General features: G+C 38.0%; 1 protein-coding gene and 1 long non-coding RNA gene across 2 annotated transcripts; one reads left to right on the top strand and one right to left on the bottom strand.

The window, feature by feature from the left end:
• Positions 1 to 259: 259 nt before the first annotated feature.
• On the top strand, positions 260 to 2,196 carry LOC115921588. The gene is made up of 2 exons (XR_004062997.1): positions 260 to 543; positions 2,044 to 2,196. It is a non-coding gene; the product is annotated as an uncharacterized LOC115921588 (long non-coding RNA).
• A 1,768-nt stretch (positions 2,197 to 3,964) lies between these two features.
• Positions 3,965 to 6,516, bottom strand: LOC115921587. The gene is made up of 3 exons (XM_030979184.1): positions 5,905 to 6,516; positions 4,903 to 5,136; positions 3,965 to 4,420 (listed from the first exon to the last, which is right to left on the bottom strand). The coding sequence occupies exons 1-3, from the start codon at positions 6,204 to 6,206 to the stop codon at positions 4,255 to 4,257; spliced, it is 702 nt and encodes a 233-aa protein (XP_030835044.1). The 5' UTR covers positions 6,207 to 6,516; the 3' UTR covers positions 3,965 to 4,254.
• Positions 6,517 to 15,649: the final 9,133 nt, after the last annotated feature.

Here is a 15,649-nt window from a genome sequence, read left to right as displayed (position 1 = left end):
TTGTATAAGAGAAGACCCCTAGGGTAGTCGACAATTATGTTTACTTATACGCAGAGGCGGCGGAGCCTTTGGGCGGAGCAACTTCCAAAGTGGGGGGGGGGGGGGGGCACCAACAAAAAGGGCACTTTCTTGAGAAAAGGGCACCTTCAGAGGGAAAATATACCATTTTTTTGACATTGGTATATACCCCTATTTTGTGATTACATTATCAGGGATGATTTCAATATTTGTTTCTCTTAATACAGCATTTAAGATATTGCTTAAAGACCTTGACCGGAGCAGAGCATTATATAGACAAATTATATACCTACGGACTCGTGAATATTTACTGAATATGAAAATGCAAACTTCTCGAGATTCCACGGCCTCTGAAAGAAGTATTTAGCATCCGAACCCCAGGATTCACGGATTTGAGAGGGGCACCCCGGAGATTTAGTTTCGGCTGCGCTAGCCGTTGGCCGTTTCTACCCGTTTCTGATGACATCATAACGTGTAGGTTATTTGGCCACTCGGTATAGCAGCTGGTTCTTCATATGGTGGTCGGTATGTGAAGTTTTCTTCTCTCTTTTTTTGTTGTTGTAAATATCAATGTCGAAGCTGTATTTGGACATTTTACGATTAGAATGTTGACATTTTATATCTGTATTAATTTCACGCTACGTAATATGGAATATCAACCCCAAATTTCCACTAAATTAGATTGAAACGAATCATTTGCCCGCGCTGCTGGCTGCCTGCCTAGCTCGGTCTGCGATTGCACAACTTTCAGCAATCTATCGCTGAGCCTCGCGAGAGCACTCGGGCCGCGGCCGGCCCGGCCTGACTTGCCGCGCCGTGTCATGCTGGTGGTCGTGGAATATTTCTCGAACAAAACTAAGTTTCGCTCGCTTTTATCGCACAAATAGCCTTTCCTTTTGCATGGTTTACCAGCATTAAATCAAAGAATTATTTAGATCTACATTGTTTTATTGTCTAGAATATAGTCTGTAAACAATGAAAAATAAGAAGAAGATGAAATGGAGATTTTGAAGAAGAATTGGGCCTAAAAATGCAACCTCTTGCCCCTCTGCCTCCCTTGCATATAATGAGAATTATTATTAAAGAGTATGAGTGCAAGAAGATAGACCAAGAAGATAGATCTGGAAGCTCGACTGCTGTCTCAGCATTCTTCCAGTATTTGCGGTAAAGGTAAAGGTAAAAAAAAAGAAAAAGAAAACTAGGTAGTTGGTAGAATCTAGGCCTTGGACTCGTGCCGCCCAGTGGCAGTGCACTGCAGTACAGTGAAGCCAGGAACTAAATTATTTTGAATTGATGTCAGAAATCACATGGGTGCCTCTTCTTGATACTTTCTCGTGATGAAAACACTGTTTTTATTCAAATCAAAATGGTCTAGATCTAGTGTTGTTGCCAGGGATGATTATTAAAACAAAATCATCGGTCATTTGTTGTTGACTTTGCTTCTTTTTTTTTATCCGACTACAGATTAACTTTGCTTTTTTTTTTCTATGAAACTAAGTTTAACTAACTTTTGTCTAACTTTAATAGCAATGTTAATGTTATAGATCATTTATTATTTTGCCATTTTATCTTGATCTTGCTTATTGTCTCTGCCACATCTCTCTTCTGAAAGTCTTATATGGTTAAATTTGACAGTTTTATTTTGTCAAGGCAGCTTTGAAAAGAAGATCTTACAATTAGAGATGAGTTTTTAAATCATTGCAATATTTCATTGCTAATTCTAAATGGGAAGACCACAAGTCTATTGCCAAAATTTTTTAATTTGTGTACAAGATCTATAAATCATGAGGTTATTTTTGTCAAAATTTCAAACATATTTTGTGAAAAATGAAACCTGAAAATGATAAATTTTGCATTACAAAACAAAAGTTGATAAAGAATAAGGAATCACAGGATTCGCACTAATTTTTATCTTGCCCGACTTTATAAGTCTAGATGTAAATGTACATGTAGATCTTTGACATATTTATATTCATTTTAATCTTCTATCAATTGTAATATTGGTGTATTGTTTTCTTTTTATAGATTGCAGTTATCAGCATGTCAAAACGGAGTAACACAGATGAGGAAGGTGAGCCCAGCAAGAAGCCGAAGCCTGTTGGGGGAAACCGGTGTGTCTTGTATGGGTGCAGCAACACTATTCATGATGGCTTTGCCATACATGAACTACCGAAGGAAGGATCCATCAGGCGAGCATGGGTGAAGTTCATTCAACTGAAGTTAAAAGGGTTCGATGCCCGAGAAAGGGTCCATGTCCATGTCTGCAGTGGTCATTTTGAGCGAGACCAGTATGATTCGTCTCAAGTCTTGAAGTTTAAGTATGGCTTCAGGAAAATTACGCCGCGCCTTCTACCAAATGCCATTCCCGTCGGCAGCAGGCTGTTCAACCCTTTACAGATCATTGGTTCCTCAAACCAACAACGACAACATCATCAACGTCAACAATGTCATCAACAATGATTTCACCAACAGTGTCATCACCAATGATTTCATCACCAACAAGAACCATTTGATGTATTGCACCAGATATGACTTTATTTTTTGTTTTTGATTTTTTCCCTTTTCTGCCGAGGTGAATTGTGTTATTCATTTTCAAAGTTAGTAGTTTTAAAGATCATGCCATATTATCACAGAAGAGGAAACATTGTGATGATACTTCATCGCATCCATACTTTTTTTCCTAACAGCGGTTTCCTGTTTGTCCTAAAACCTGGTTATAAAAGATTGAAAAATAATCATCCTTGCAGATATAATAAAAATAGTCATCTATCCTGTAAACTTTACATAAAATAAGGATGAATGTAATGTACATGTTGCATCAAAGTTTTTGTTCCAATGGTGCATCATTTTGAAATATATTGCACAAACAGAGAAGAAAATGATTGGGGGGAAAAACCGTCAATGGGATGTTCTGAGAATATTTTGAGCAAAGGTAAACAAAAATTCATCTAAAGGAACACAAATCTTGTTTGTTTATTTCTATTATAGGTGTCTTGTAGGAAGCTTCATAATTTAAAGATGGAAATTGCTGTGAAAATGAGAGTGAGATAGAGAATGTGAAGGAAGAAGAGGGATAAAGATAGATACCAATAGGGATAGAGTGAGAGATGTGAATGTGATGGATGGAAGAGGAGAAAGAGAGATTGTGAAAGAGTGAGAGATGTGAATGTGATGGATGGAAGAGGAGAAAGAGAGATTGTGAAAGAGTGAGAGATGGGAATGTGATGGATGGAAGAGGAGAAAGAGAGATTGTGAAAGAGTGAGAGATGGGAATGTGGAGGGTGGAGGAGGAAAAGAGAGGCAGAGGGAGAGAGTGAGAGATGGGAATGTGGAGGAAGAGGAGAAGGAGGGACAGAGTGAGAGATGGGAATGTGGAGGGTGGAAGAGGAGAAGGAGGGACAGAGTGAGAGATAGGAATGTGGAGGGTGGAAGAGGAGAAGGAGGGACAGAGTGAGAGATAGGAATGTGGAGGAGGAGAAAGAGAGGAGGGACAGAGTGAGAGATGGAAATATGGAAGAGGAAACAGAGAGAGGAAGTGGGATAGAGAGATGGGAATGTGGAGGGTGGAAGAGGAGAAAGAGAGAGGAAGAGGGACAGAGTGGGAGATAGGGTTAAGGTTTATCCTTTTTGGGAGGATAGATTTGATGCAAAATAAAGGATTTCCTGGATTTATTACGATGCTTACCATTTATCACACATTTGAAATTTCGTCAACCCTAATTCCCTTCTCTTACTCTCATTATTCCTCTGTCTATCTTTGTTGTGTCCATGCTGTTATTTCTCTTTCTCTCAATTTCGTTTTCTCTTTCAATTTCATTTTCTCTTTCTCTCCCCTTTTCTGACTCGGCAGGTTGACTGTATATGAAATGCTCAAATTATTAAAACAAATTACATTGCAGGGTGTATAACAAAAGAGAAGGAACAAGGCATGTTGTGTTTTTTTTTGTTTTTTTTTTGTTGCTTGTTTATATAGATTTCAACATTCTTCCTCATAAGAAATCGTTGCTTGATCACAGTTTTGCAAAAGTTCGAATATCAGCTCTTGGAAATTAGAATCAAATGTCGAGATCAAAGTTCATAGCAACCATACCATCATGAGAAGTTCAAACAATAGTATTTGTGATGAATATGAAGATGAAAGCCGATGATCACAAATAACGTACAGAAGATGGCTGACAATCACATAGAAGATGACAGTCATTCAAAGTTCGCAAGACAATAGTTGATGTTACATCCTCATCTCAACCGACGCAGGATGGTCCCTTTGTACTGACCACGTCCATCAGGATACGCTTCCATTATTGAGGCATGGACACATGCTGGCAGTTGCACCCTGATGTCCTTCCCGAGCCAGCCCCAACACCATCTCACGACTTTCCTGTAGGCCACATACCTGTATTTTCTGTAAAATAAAAAGCAATAAAAAAATTTCATTATTTTTCTTAGGATAGATGATTTGATATGTCAAAATATTAATTCTTTATTAATTAATTCAGGAAAATAAAAATGATTAAAAAAACTAAAATGACCAAGGGTTAGTCATTGTTTGTCGGGAGGTGGGGGGCAACATTCAAAATCGCATATAAAGTTTGTGTTTCATAACTACAGATTATTGGGGGGGGGGGGGGGTAACATGCTAAAACTCACAAATCGGTGGTCATTCTTGCCTATTTGTATACATTTCCTGAAAAAGTGCCCCGAAGCACCTGCAGATAAGGCAGCTAGTACACCAGTGGTCACCAGGCAAGAATTTTGGTCAAAACTAGTAATTCATCTTGCGGTGACTCAATTCGTTTTGAAAAGTTTCACCCAATAAACTTTCAAAATCAATCCATTTATTTTTTTGCCCTTGCCAAAATGATGAAAAGGAGAAACATAACTTACTCATTGTTCCTGTCCCCAAATGCTTTGGCTGCTCGGCGCCACCTATCTGTGTACTCCATCCATCCGATGTACAATGTTGTCGCATTTAGGATGGCCGGCTCAAACTCCTCAGAATCCACCAGACAACTTGAACCCTGTCGATCAGCCTCTGCCTTGACCTCTGCAATTTCCTGACAACAGACACAATCACCTTCATTGAAAGATGGAGGCACACGACATCTTCCACATGTACACCTTGAAATACAGAAAGATTCAAACAAAAATCAATACACCTACTATAATTTTATAAATATTTTATTACAGCTTCCTGATAAATATAAAAATGACATCGTTCTCATAGTCGTAGTATGGTAAGAGTGCCCAAGGCAGTGCCTATGTCTGCGCACCCACGTAAATGCGCGATATTTATAGAACAAAACATCAAACTGACACCAATTTTCAATCTTAACCTCAACAATTCATTTAGATACCAAAATTTGTGAAAATAATTGGGAAGATTAAAAATGAGTTTTAGCAAGTTTCATTTGCCACCCTGAAAATTTCAATCATTGTCAAAACAGAAAAGTCTGAACAGGGGGTTGTCCCTGGTATGAAACTTCACTGTGCTTGATTGAATTGCGTGCAAAATAGTGAGTGCGCAGACATGGGCACTTTTCAGTTTTGCTACACAAAATGACGAGCCCGTCTGAAATTCGTAAAAAAAATTGTTCTTGTGAATAATTTGTCGAGTTTTTTTGTTTCAGTAATCATTAGAATATGAAGAACGGAATAACAATGATGATTCTAAAAATAATATCTTACTGTGTAATGAAATCGAGGTCGAATTTTAGGTGCGCAGACATAGATCTAGAGAATCATTCTAACAAGTTAACTTTAGAATTAGACATGCCATTTATGACCGAGTCTAGAGATCTACGGTATTTGATTTCAATTTTTTTGGGGAATAAATATTTAGAATGCACAACAAATTCAATAAGCTTATAAGTGATAAGTCTTAATTACCAATCCTCGACATTTTCATGAAGCCTATTTGCGTTGTTGGCCCTTCCAGCATCGCCAACATTTTGCCCAGGTTCACCACGAGGTAAAGGCTCATACTCCCACTCGACGATACGCCCGTGTTCTCCGGCGTCTGCATCACTTGCATCGCTGTCGGTATCACTGCTGCTGCCACTGTCCGGACTGTCACTACTACCACTGACACTGTCATTTTCACCGCTTTCCCCGCAACTGCCATCCTCCTCACACTCAAATTCCATAACTAAATCATCTTGTGCATCTGCCCTGACGACTGGGGTAGCCATTCTCTTTAGAAAGACTTCTCAAAACTTCTCAAACTTCAATCGATAAAAAGCAGAAAGGATTCACGGTACGCAAAATCAATGTAGATCTCGAACATCGCGCGGCGAAGAATTATAGCAAACAATTCGAGTCTACACGAAATGACGTCACCCAAGTCCGTGCGGCGCGGGGGCTCTTGACCGAGGCGAATTTGGGAGGGGGCGGCAGTTGTACTGTAATTTTCATTTTTCTCAGTAATGAAAGGGTATTTAATTTTTTCTTTCTTGTATTTGTATTTTGTGTTTCATTAGCCGTCTGTGGATGTATGGTTGTGTACGCTCCGGTCAAGGTCTTTAAGTATCATACTTTGCAGTTTTTGGCTTGCAGTGCGAAAAATTACATCTTATAAAGAGGAAAACCCAATCCTGATGGGATTATATAAGCACAATCTCATAACGGAAGACTGAATAGATCTGTGATAAGTTACATAATTATAACGTCTATAACTATGGGCAAGCGTAGCGAGCGAGCTTTGTGGGAAATTGCTTTTAGTCGCTTGAAATTAGGGACACGTTTAATGATGAGAGGAAAAGGGGACACTTATCGAAAGGGTTAAGACACTTATCAGAAAAGAAAAGAAGCATGTGTCAAAGTACAAAGGCTAATTATCAGAGGTGAAAATGGGGCACTTACACCTAAACAAAGAGGCATGCACCAGGGATGATAAGAACATGGGCATTTGTCGACGGAAAAGAGGCACCCATCAGATTTTGATAGAGGGCATTTATAAGCAGTGAAAAGGGGCATTTATGAAAAAGGGATAGGTTCTTTATAAGAAAGGAAATAGGTTACATATCATTGTTAAAAGGGTAATGAAAAGGGGAAGTGGCTCTTATTAAAAAGAAAAAGTGGCACATGTTTAAATAAACGGGGCACTTATCAAAGACGAAAAGTGGTACCGGTAATTATGATAAGGGGTAAGGGTGCTTATAAGGAAAAAAGGCATTATATAGGAAGGAAAAGGAGGACGTGTCAAAATAAAAGGGGCATTTATAAGAGATGAAAAGAGTACTGACTAGGAGGGGAAGGGGTGCTTGTCAAAGTAAAACAAGTATCTCTCAGAAGTGAATAGGGTCATTTACAAGAGATGAAAAGGGGCACTTAAGAGAATGAAAAGGAACTATTTTCATAGATGAAAAGGGGCATTTATGAGAAGGGAAAGGGCCTATTTTTAAATGGGGGCACTTATAAGAAAAAGGGGCACTTATTAAAAATGAAAGGGAGCACATGTGAAGATATAAGGTGCGCTTATCCAAGTTAAAAGGGGTAGTTATTAAAAGGGGAAGGGGCACTTTAAAAACTTAATAGGGGCACTTGTCAGAGTAAAAGGGGCACTTTCCTATGTAAAAAGGGGCACTTTTCCTATGCAAAAAGGGGCACTTTTAGGGTACTTGACCAAATGGGAGGGCACTCTGCCCCCCCCCCCCTCTCGGAGCGCCGCCTCTGCTTATATGGTATGTAGTCCACCTCTTCTTGTTATAATAAACTAATTCTACTTAGTACTGCTTCGTGTTCATAGGCCATAGAAACCACTGTTTGATGCACAAGTTAAATCTTCCATTTAGTTTTACTTTGTACTGTGGTTCATTAAATAGGAATGTTGATTTCCACACCATATTAAAATTAAGGCCAACCATGACATAAAAATATCTATTAATTTGAATTATGCTAGATCTATTTTATTTTGTTAAGGAGAAAGGGATGCCTTGATTGTCGTATTGATTTTCTTCTTCTTTTTGTTCCAAAAGATTGAAACTGAAGAGCTGGAAGGAGGACATTACAACATCTCTTATATTTGCAAGATGAAGCAGAAAGTCCCATGCATGTACAGTTATCAGGTTATTTAGCACACACATATTAAACGACCACCTATTAATTCACTCAAAAGGAAATGGAACTAAGTTGACATTGCAAGCATATATAGTGGAGGGTATATTTTATTCTAGTTCTGCACCTAGTATACAAATATTGATGTCTTTTCTTTCTATGTTTAATAATAATAATAATAATAGCTAGTTCTTATATAGCGCTTTTCAAGACCGAAGGCCCTCTCAAAGCGCTTTACAGATATATATATTATTACCCCGGTCATAGGATTCAGGCTTACCCGCCCACAATGTATGCACATTCTCCACTCCCTGGGGAGCATTCCAGCCAGGCGTCTTTTTTACGAGCGCACACTTGCTAATCTAACCACATTAGCTTTCGCATCCTACCGGGTACCCATTTAACACCTGGGTGGAGAGTGGCAAATGTAGATCAATGTCTTGCCAAAGGACATTAGTGCCGCGGTGGGACTTGAACCGCGAACCTTATGATCCACAGTCCGGTGACATATCCACTCGTCCACGACACCTCTAGGAAAATTTGTCCTTATTTACAGGAGGTCCTGTGTTTAGAAGAGCCATATCAAATGCACATTGTAAGCACTACATACACAGGACCCCTCATTTTTTTTTTGTAAGGGGTACTTTCACTTCTTGAGCAATGAAGATGAAGAAGAACACAAAATAAGATTGATAAAAGTCTGTTTATAGGATGTATTATGGTTGATATGTATCCATCAGTATCAGTTTTTAATTGAAGTACATGTACCTACTTTGTTTTCTCTCATGTAGGATGATGCCTCTCTACAGTGGATGATGAAGGCATTCTGGTTTGCAAACTCAGGAGAGGAACAAAGAACGGATGTTGACGGGATCATATCTAGAGATGCGGGCCTACTACACTTCATACGAGCAAGTGTGCTAATATACATGAAGGTACCCCCAATAAATTTTTGTGGAACAAATGTCATGAAGAAAATTATAGATCTGAAACAGATATTTTTCATTGTCAGTTGACTTGTAAAAGAATAATTGACTTAATATCACAATTGTAATTTAGATTAAAAATTAAATGTCAATATAGATGAAATATAAGTCTACATTACGTATGTTTCAGTAGCATTATTTCCAGTACATTCGCTGGTCAAAGTTGTTTGGTCATTTTATGTCCCATACTTAACCGAGTATTATTCAATTACCGGTATGAGCACGAGTTGTATTACATTGTATTACTTATTTCATACCTTGTCTGATCCGAGCTCCAGCAGGCCTATCGTCTTAATGGGATCATCAGTAATAATTTAAGATGCGGTCAGTATTTAAACTAGTCTTGTACAAAAAATAGTTTAGGTTTGCCCACTAGAACCCCAAGTGAATTTCAGTCCTTCCTTTTTCTGAGCAGGTATCAGGGTGTATGTTATTAGTCATTGTTGATTTTTTTATATCTTATTTCATTTTTCCATTCAACAGACTTGGGTTATATTTTTTTCTGAAAACTAGGCTACAACTTTAGTGATGGATGCAGAAGATATATACACGAGACTACGTCTTAAAGATGCCACCCTCATATAATGAAAGAGGACAATAGAGATGGGTTTAAACTGGAATATTTACATGATATTTATATGTTATTTGTATTATATGTTTGTAGAATACTACATTAAATAAAGCTAATGAAGTTTATCATCTTGTCGACTTTCAAATAATTAAAGATAACTAATCCTCAACGAATAAACATTAAAATTCTAACAATGTCAACTACCATCTTATAGGATGAAACTGAGGACTGGGCAGAAAGATTCTCCTTCAAATTTGATTGATAAAGGTCTATCAGTCTATATCAAAGATTGAATTAATCAATGATATTTTGATTATAATTATACATGTTAAAATTCATTTACCTCTATGGACTTCTGTATGGGAAGTTTTGTAGATTATGAAATTATTGCTACTTCAAGTATTGTATGTAAGAAGGTTTGAAAGACAACACTCTAAATGCATTAAATATGGAAACTGCTAATCCTCATTGCCTTTCGTATCCAAACTGGTAGCTTTCATAGAATCATGTTTCGATGCTTCCCAACTAAAGAAAACAGGGAGTGGGGGGGGGGGGGGGGGCTTGCTATCCTCTTATCTTATCCTCTGTACAAATATGATTATATTAGAAGGATTTAGAAAGTGAAATTTTGAATTATAGCATTACTGTTGGTAGAAGTAATGGCAGTGTCGATTGTTAATGTGGGGGAGGGGGGGGGGGTTCCTGGTGAAATTTACGGTATGCCAATGTCAAATTAATAAAAAAGAGAAAACTATTCTTAAGAATAAAAATTATACAGTACATGGGCCTCCTAACAAAAACCCTGGTACCACTGTTGTGTTTTGAGTGTTTTTTTTTTTTTGGGGGGGGGGGGGGGGCTGGCAAACCAATTACAAATTTCCAGTGTTAAATTCAAATTTTTTCTTTAACAAAATTATGTCAATATATTGTAATTAAACAATGTTTCACTTTCCTTTTTTTCAAGTTAGATATTTGAATAAAATGATTAACATTTCTCTGGCCTCTACATTAAAAATGTTCTACTTCTAGCAAAGCTCCTAGAAAGGCTGCAAAAAGGGAGAGTGAAGAGAATGAAATTGAAATGTGGACAGTAATGGAGTGAATATGGAATGGTTGATGGTAGTTGATAACGAGTGAATGCAAATGAGTGGCAACAAGTACGACTGAAAGTGAGACAGAAAGGAATTGCAACAGGTTGCTCAGTCAAGAGAACAAACCTTGCAGAAGATAGTTTTCGAAAGACAGAGAAAGCGAGAAAAGGGGAATTATAAAAAAAGGAAAAGGGGGCATGTGTCAAAGGGGCATTTATGAGAAAGGGTTGGGGTTGGGGCTCCTATTAAACAGGAAAAGGGGCACATATCAAAAGGTAAAAGGGCACTTGTTAGAAAGTTTAAGGGGGCGCGTGTCAAAGTAAAAAAAAATGAAAGGGCTTTTATCAGATATCACAAGGGGCACTTATGAAAATGGAACAGTGGCACTTATTATGAAGTTAAAGGGGCATTTGTTGAAGAAAAAGGGGCACCTGTCAGATTTGAATAGTGGGTAATTATCGCCAGGGCCGTAGCCAGAGTTTGGGGGGGGGGGGGGGGCACATACATGTAATTGATCGACGTCCTGGGGAGGGGTCAAAAAGAGTTCAACCGATCTTGGATTTTTTTTCTTCTTTTTTTTCTTCAATGTATGTGAAAGAATGTGTAGTTTTCTCTCGAGTTTGTCTCATCATGCGTTGGATCTGTGGGTGCTGGGGTTCCTGCAGCAACCCTGTACATGGATTTTCTTCAGTGGGTGCATATAACTCGTGTACTTCACATTGTAAACCTTCAAATGATGAATTATCATCGAGTCCCCCCACCCCCCCCCCCTTCCCTCATTATTTTAGAAAGAAACCAAAGAGAACTTTTAAGAGAAAAAGAGAAAGGAAAGGAAAAAATGGTAGCTAGGCCTAAACAAAAACAAGATAAAAGAAAACAAGATTGAAGATATGGTATCAATATTATCTTGCTCCTTTCCCTTTTTCTTTTGTCTTCTTTTCATTTCAATTTTCTTGCAATTTATTTCTTTCTTCCTTGGTATCTATTCCGTATTCTTTATTTCTTCAATTCATTTATTATTTATATATATTTTACTTTTTAACTTTGTTATTCTTCTTTCTAATCCCATTTTTCTTTCTTCCTTTTCTTCCTTATGCAGTTAAGTGAGCATAGATCATAGAAATAATTTAAGTGCAATACACAAGTATTTTATTTTTGATAAATGTCTGTATGTAGGCCTATTCTTGTTATCTATTTTATACAGTTTATAATACTGTATCACATATTCAATACCATAATGCAACCTCTGCTTGTAATATCTAAAAAGCAAACCTAGAACTGATTATTTACCAATTCATGAAAAGAACTAGACTCCCATTAATCTCAGAAAAGTAGGCCTAGGCTACTCACAAATTGCCTATCAAGACTCTTATTTGAAATCTACGAGAATAAAGTTGCAAGGTGCTAAAATCGTCCTCCAATGGAAGGAGAAAGGTTCTACCACATGGAATCCCTACAGAGAATGAGCAAAATCAACGTTTTACCAGGTGACACAAACAATTATTCATCTTTTAATTTGAGGTCCGAAAAACGAAATTTGATATAAGTGAGTAAAGTAAACGAGAAGTTTATGAATCATACTTATAATTATATTCTATGTCACTTTAATATCACTGTACATTGCTTGCATCGAGTTTCAAATGCCTTGCTTAGAAATAACAATAATACATGAAAAGTAAATCTTTGTTTTGAATTTTGAATTTCTGAAGCAATTTTGTAATCAGGACTCTGATTTTTGCTTATGCTCTAAGATAAAACTAAAGTGCTTCCTTTTTTCATATTTTTTGTTACAAAAACCATGAATTTGGTCGATATATTTACAGGAAGCCATTTCATGTAACGTGTGAAGAAAAAAAGGGGAAAAAGAAAGAAAGAAAGAAAAAAAAAAATAATACTGTTAAAACCCTAGAGATCAACGAAAAGTACACCCGTTAGGTTGGAGGCATGTATTTCCCATCGCTGTACTTGATGAATGGAAAGTTTAAACCCAAGCATTTGCCAACTCCAAACTCTTTACCAAATGTTGGAGGTATTACATTATATTATTACTGCAATTTCCAGTGGTAAAACCTGATTATAAACATCATTCAATTCGCAGTCCACCGCAGGATATATTTATAACTAAGAATGTACATGTAGCTCTGTATATTTTTGGCCCCGCCCACCTTTTTTCTCATGGGGTATAGACCACCCTATAGACCGTAGAGTAGTACATGGCCGATAAAGCTACCATCTAACCATGGACCCTTGGACGTCACTTAATTCGCAGGTTAGAAGTTACATATTTTCCAACCCCTCCCCACCCCCACCCCCACCCCCGTTGGGTTATGGGCAAGTATTTGTGTCAAAGTACATCTTGCTTTGAATTATGGAAGCTTTTTGTGACAGGATTTTGATTCGTGTTAACCCCTCTCTTTTACAGCATATTTCCACGTTAGATTGTTCCATTTACAGCAACATTAACCTTGAATATAGTCGTTAAAGCAATATATAAACCCTTGGACTTAAATACATGTATCTGAACGGGTAACCGACCATGGGAATCATTGCATACTAGACCATTAATGTCACCCAATTATGGTTAAATTTGCATGCCGACAGAAAGGTTTAAAGAAAATCTTTGTTTTGCAGGGTCACCTGTATCAATCACAAAGCCTATATTTGTATGAAACGCTTATCAAACTGTATCAAATATTTGGGCTCGTCGTTCAAGTGCGTGTTACGTTGGAACAGGGCGCGGCTTTTCCGCGCCACGGCTGACCGATCCTCACATCGGTCCGCTGTGACGCCCTATCACAAAGATAATTGACGCTTTGAGCGACGGGTTCATTAATTGAGCAGCCTAACCTTCATTTCAAATCTGCATTTAAAAAAAGAAAAAGAAAGGATGTTTTTTGTGTGCGTGTTTTACTTTTTTGTGACTGGAAAATTCTGGAAAATTTTGGAAAATTCGATTGTCCAAATACGTAAAGCAGTCGAACCCTGGAAGAATTAAACGTTGTCACGAATACTAAATTGTCATGATTGTATACCTTTCAGGAGTCATACGGTAACTTTTTTTTTTTTTTAAATCATACAGGAATTTATTGCATACCCTCCACTGGGCTGGGGGCTGGAGACAAGTTTTTTTTTAAATGTTTTTTTGTTATCAACCTTTGATCTTGATTACTGGGTTTGTCAAGAACGAACTCCTAACTCTGGGTCAATAATTATTATCTGTATAGCATTCAATTGTTTTGGGTCCATCTGTTTTATTGTAGTTGACTGAACTTGTTTTGATGACCGGGAATTCATGTCAAAACCCTCTTTGCCACTTAATAATTGTACTCCGAATTGTCATTGCTATCAAGCATTATGTCATGGTCTGCTTTAGCATGCACGAATATTTTTCGTCTGCACAACGAATCTCTTAGTTTTGCAAAACACCCGTGTCAGTCACGCGATTCGTATATGATGGGCTTATTAAAATGTAACAAATACATGGGCTTATCGTTCACATGTGTCTAACGTTTGGGCGTGGCTTCTCCGCGCCACGGCTGACCAATCTTCATGTTGGTCCGCAGTGGTGCTCTATCTCAGAAATACTCGACGCATGGGTGCGATGGGTCCATTGTTTGACCAGCCTAACTTTCTTTTCAAAACCGCATTAAATGTGTTAAGCTTTTGAATCTTAAGAGAATTGTATTGTTGTCACTAATCTCAAATTGTCATGACCTTTCGGGGGTCATGCAGCTCCATTTTGTATCATGCAGGAATGTATAGCTTACCCTCCACTGGCCTCGGGGTCGTAGACAAATTTGTATTAACCTTTGATCTTGATTACTGGGATTGTCAAGAACGAATTCCTCACCCTTTATCAATAATTATCTGTATAGCGTTCAACTGTTTTGGATCCATCTGTTTTATTGTGGTTGACTGAAATTGTTTTGATGACCGGGAATTCATGTCAAAACCCTCTCTGCCACTTAATAATTGTACTCCGAATTGTCATGCTATCAAACATTATGTCATAGTCTGCTTTAGCATGCATGAATATTTCTCATCTGCACAACGAATCTCTTTGAATTGCAAAACACCCGTGTCAGTCACGCGATTCGTATAATATGATGGGCTTATTAAAATGTAACAAATACATGGGCTTATCGTTCACATGTGTCTAACGTTTGGGCGTGGCTTCTCCGCGCCACGGCTGACCAATCTTCATGTTGGTCCGCAGTGGTGCTCTATCTCAGAAATACTCGACGCATGGGTGCGATGGGTCCATTGTTTGACCAGCCTAAGTTTCTTTTCAAAACCGCATTAAATGTGTAAAGCTTTTGAATCTTAAGAGAATTGTATTGTTGTCACTAATCTCAAATTGTCATGACCTTTCGGGGGTCATGCAGCTCCATTTTGTATCATGCAGGAATGTATAGCTTACCCTCCACTGGCCTAGGGGTCGTAGACAAATTTGTATTAACCTTTGATCTTGATTACTGGGATTGTCAAGAACGAATTCCTCACCCTTTATCAATAATTATTTGTATAGCGTTCAACTGTTTTGGATCCATCTGTTTTATTGTGGTTGACTGAAATTGTTTTGATGACCGGGAATTCATGTCAAAACCCTCTTTGCCACTTAATAATTGTACTCCGAATTGTCATGCTATCAAACATTATGTCATAGTCTGCTTGAGCATGCATGAATATTTCTCTGCACAACGAATCTCTTTGATTTGCAAAACACCCGTGTCAGTCACGCGATTCGTATATGATGGGCTTATTAAAATGTAACAAATACATGGACTTATCGTTCGCATGTGTCTAACGTTTGGGCGTGGCTTCTCCGCGCCACGGCTGACCAATCTTCATGTTGGTCCGCAGTGGTGCTCTAGATCTCAGAAATACTCGACGCATGGGTGCGATGGGTCCATTGTTTGACCAGCCTAACT

The sequence above is a fragment of the Strongylocentrotus purpuratus genome, unplaced genomic scaffold (genome assembly GCF_000002235.5).
Source record: "Strongylocentrotus purpuratus isolate Spur 01 unplaced genomic scaffold, Spur_5.0 spur5_scaffold_10, whole genome shotgun sequence".
NCBI classification, from domain to species: domain Eukaryota; kingdom Metazoa; phylum Echinodermata; class Echinoidea; order Camarodonta; family Strongylocentrotidae; genus Strongylocentrotus; species Strongylocentrotus purpuratus.
This window is presented reverse-complemented; position numbering and strand designations above follow the sequence as displayed.

Excerpts from the sequence above, each read along its gene's own strand:
- LOC115921587 (XM_030979184.1), bottom strand. The coding sequence starts at position 6,206 with ATGGCTACCCCAGTCGTCAGGGCAGATGCACAAGATGATTTAGTTATG. Across the intron at positions 5,137-5,904 it reads CATGAAAATGTCGAGGATTG|GTGTACATGTGGAAGATGTC; the intron begins GTAATTAAGACT and ends CTGTATTTCAAG. Across the intron at positions 4,421-4,902 it reads TTTGGGGACAGGAACAATGA|AAAATACAGGTATGTGGCCT; the intron begins GTAAGTTATGTT and ends TTTATTTTACAG.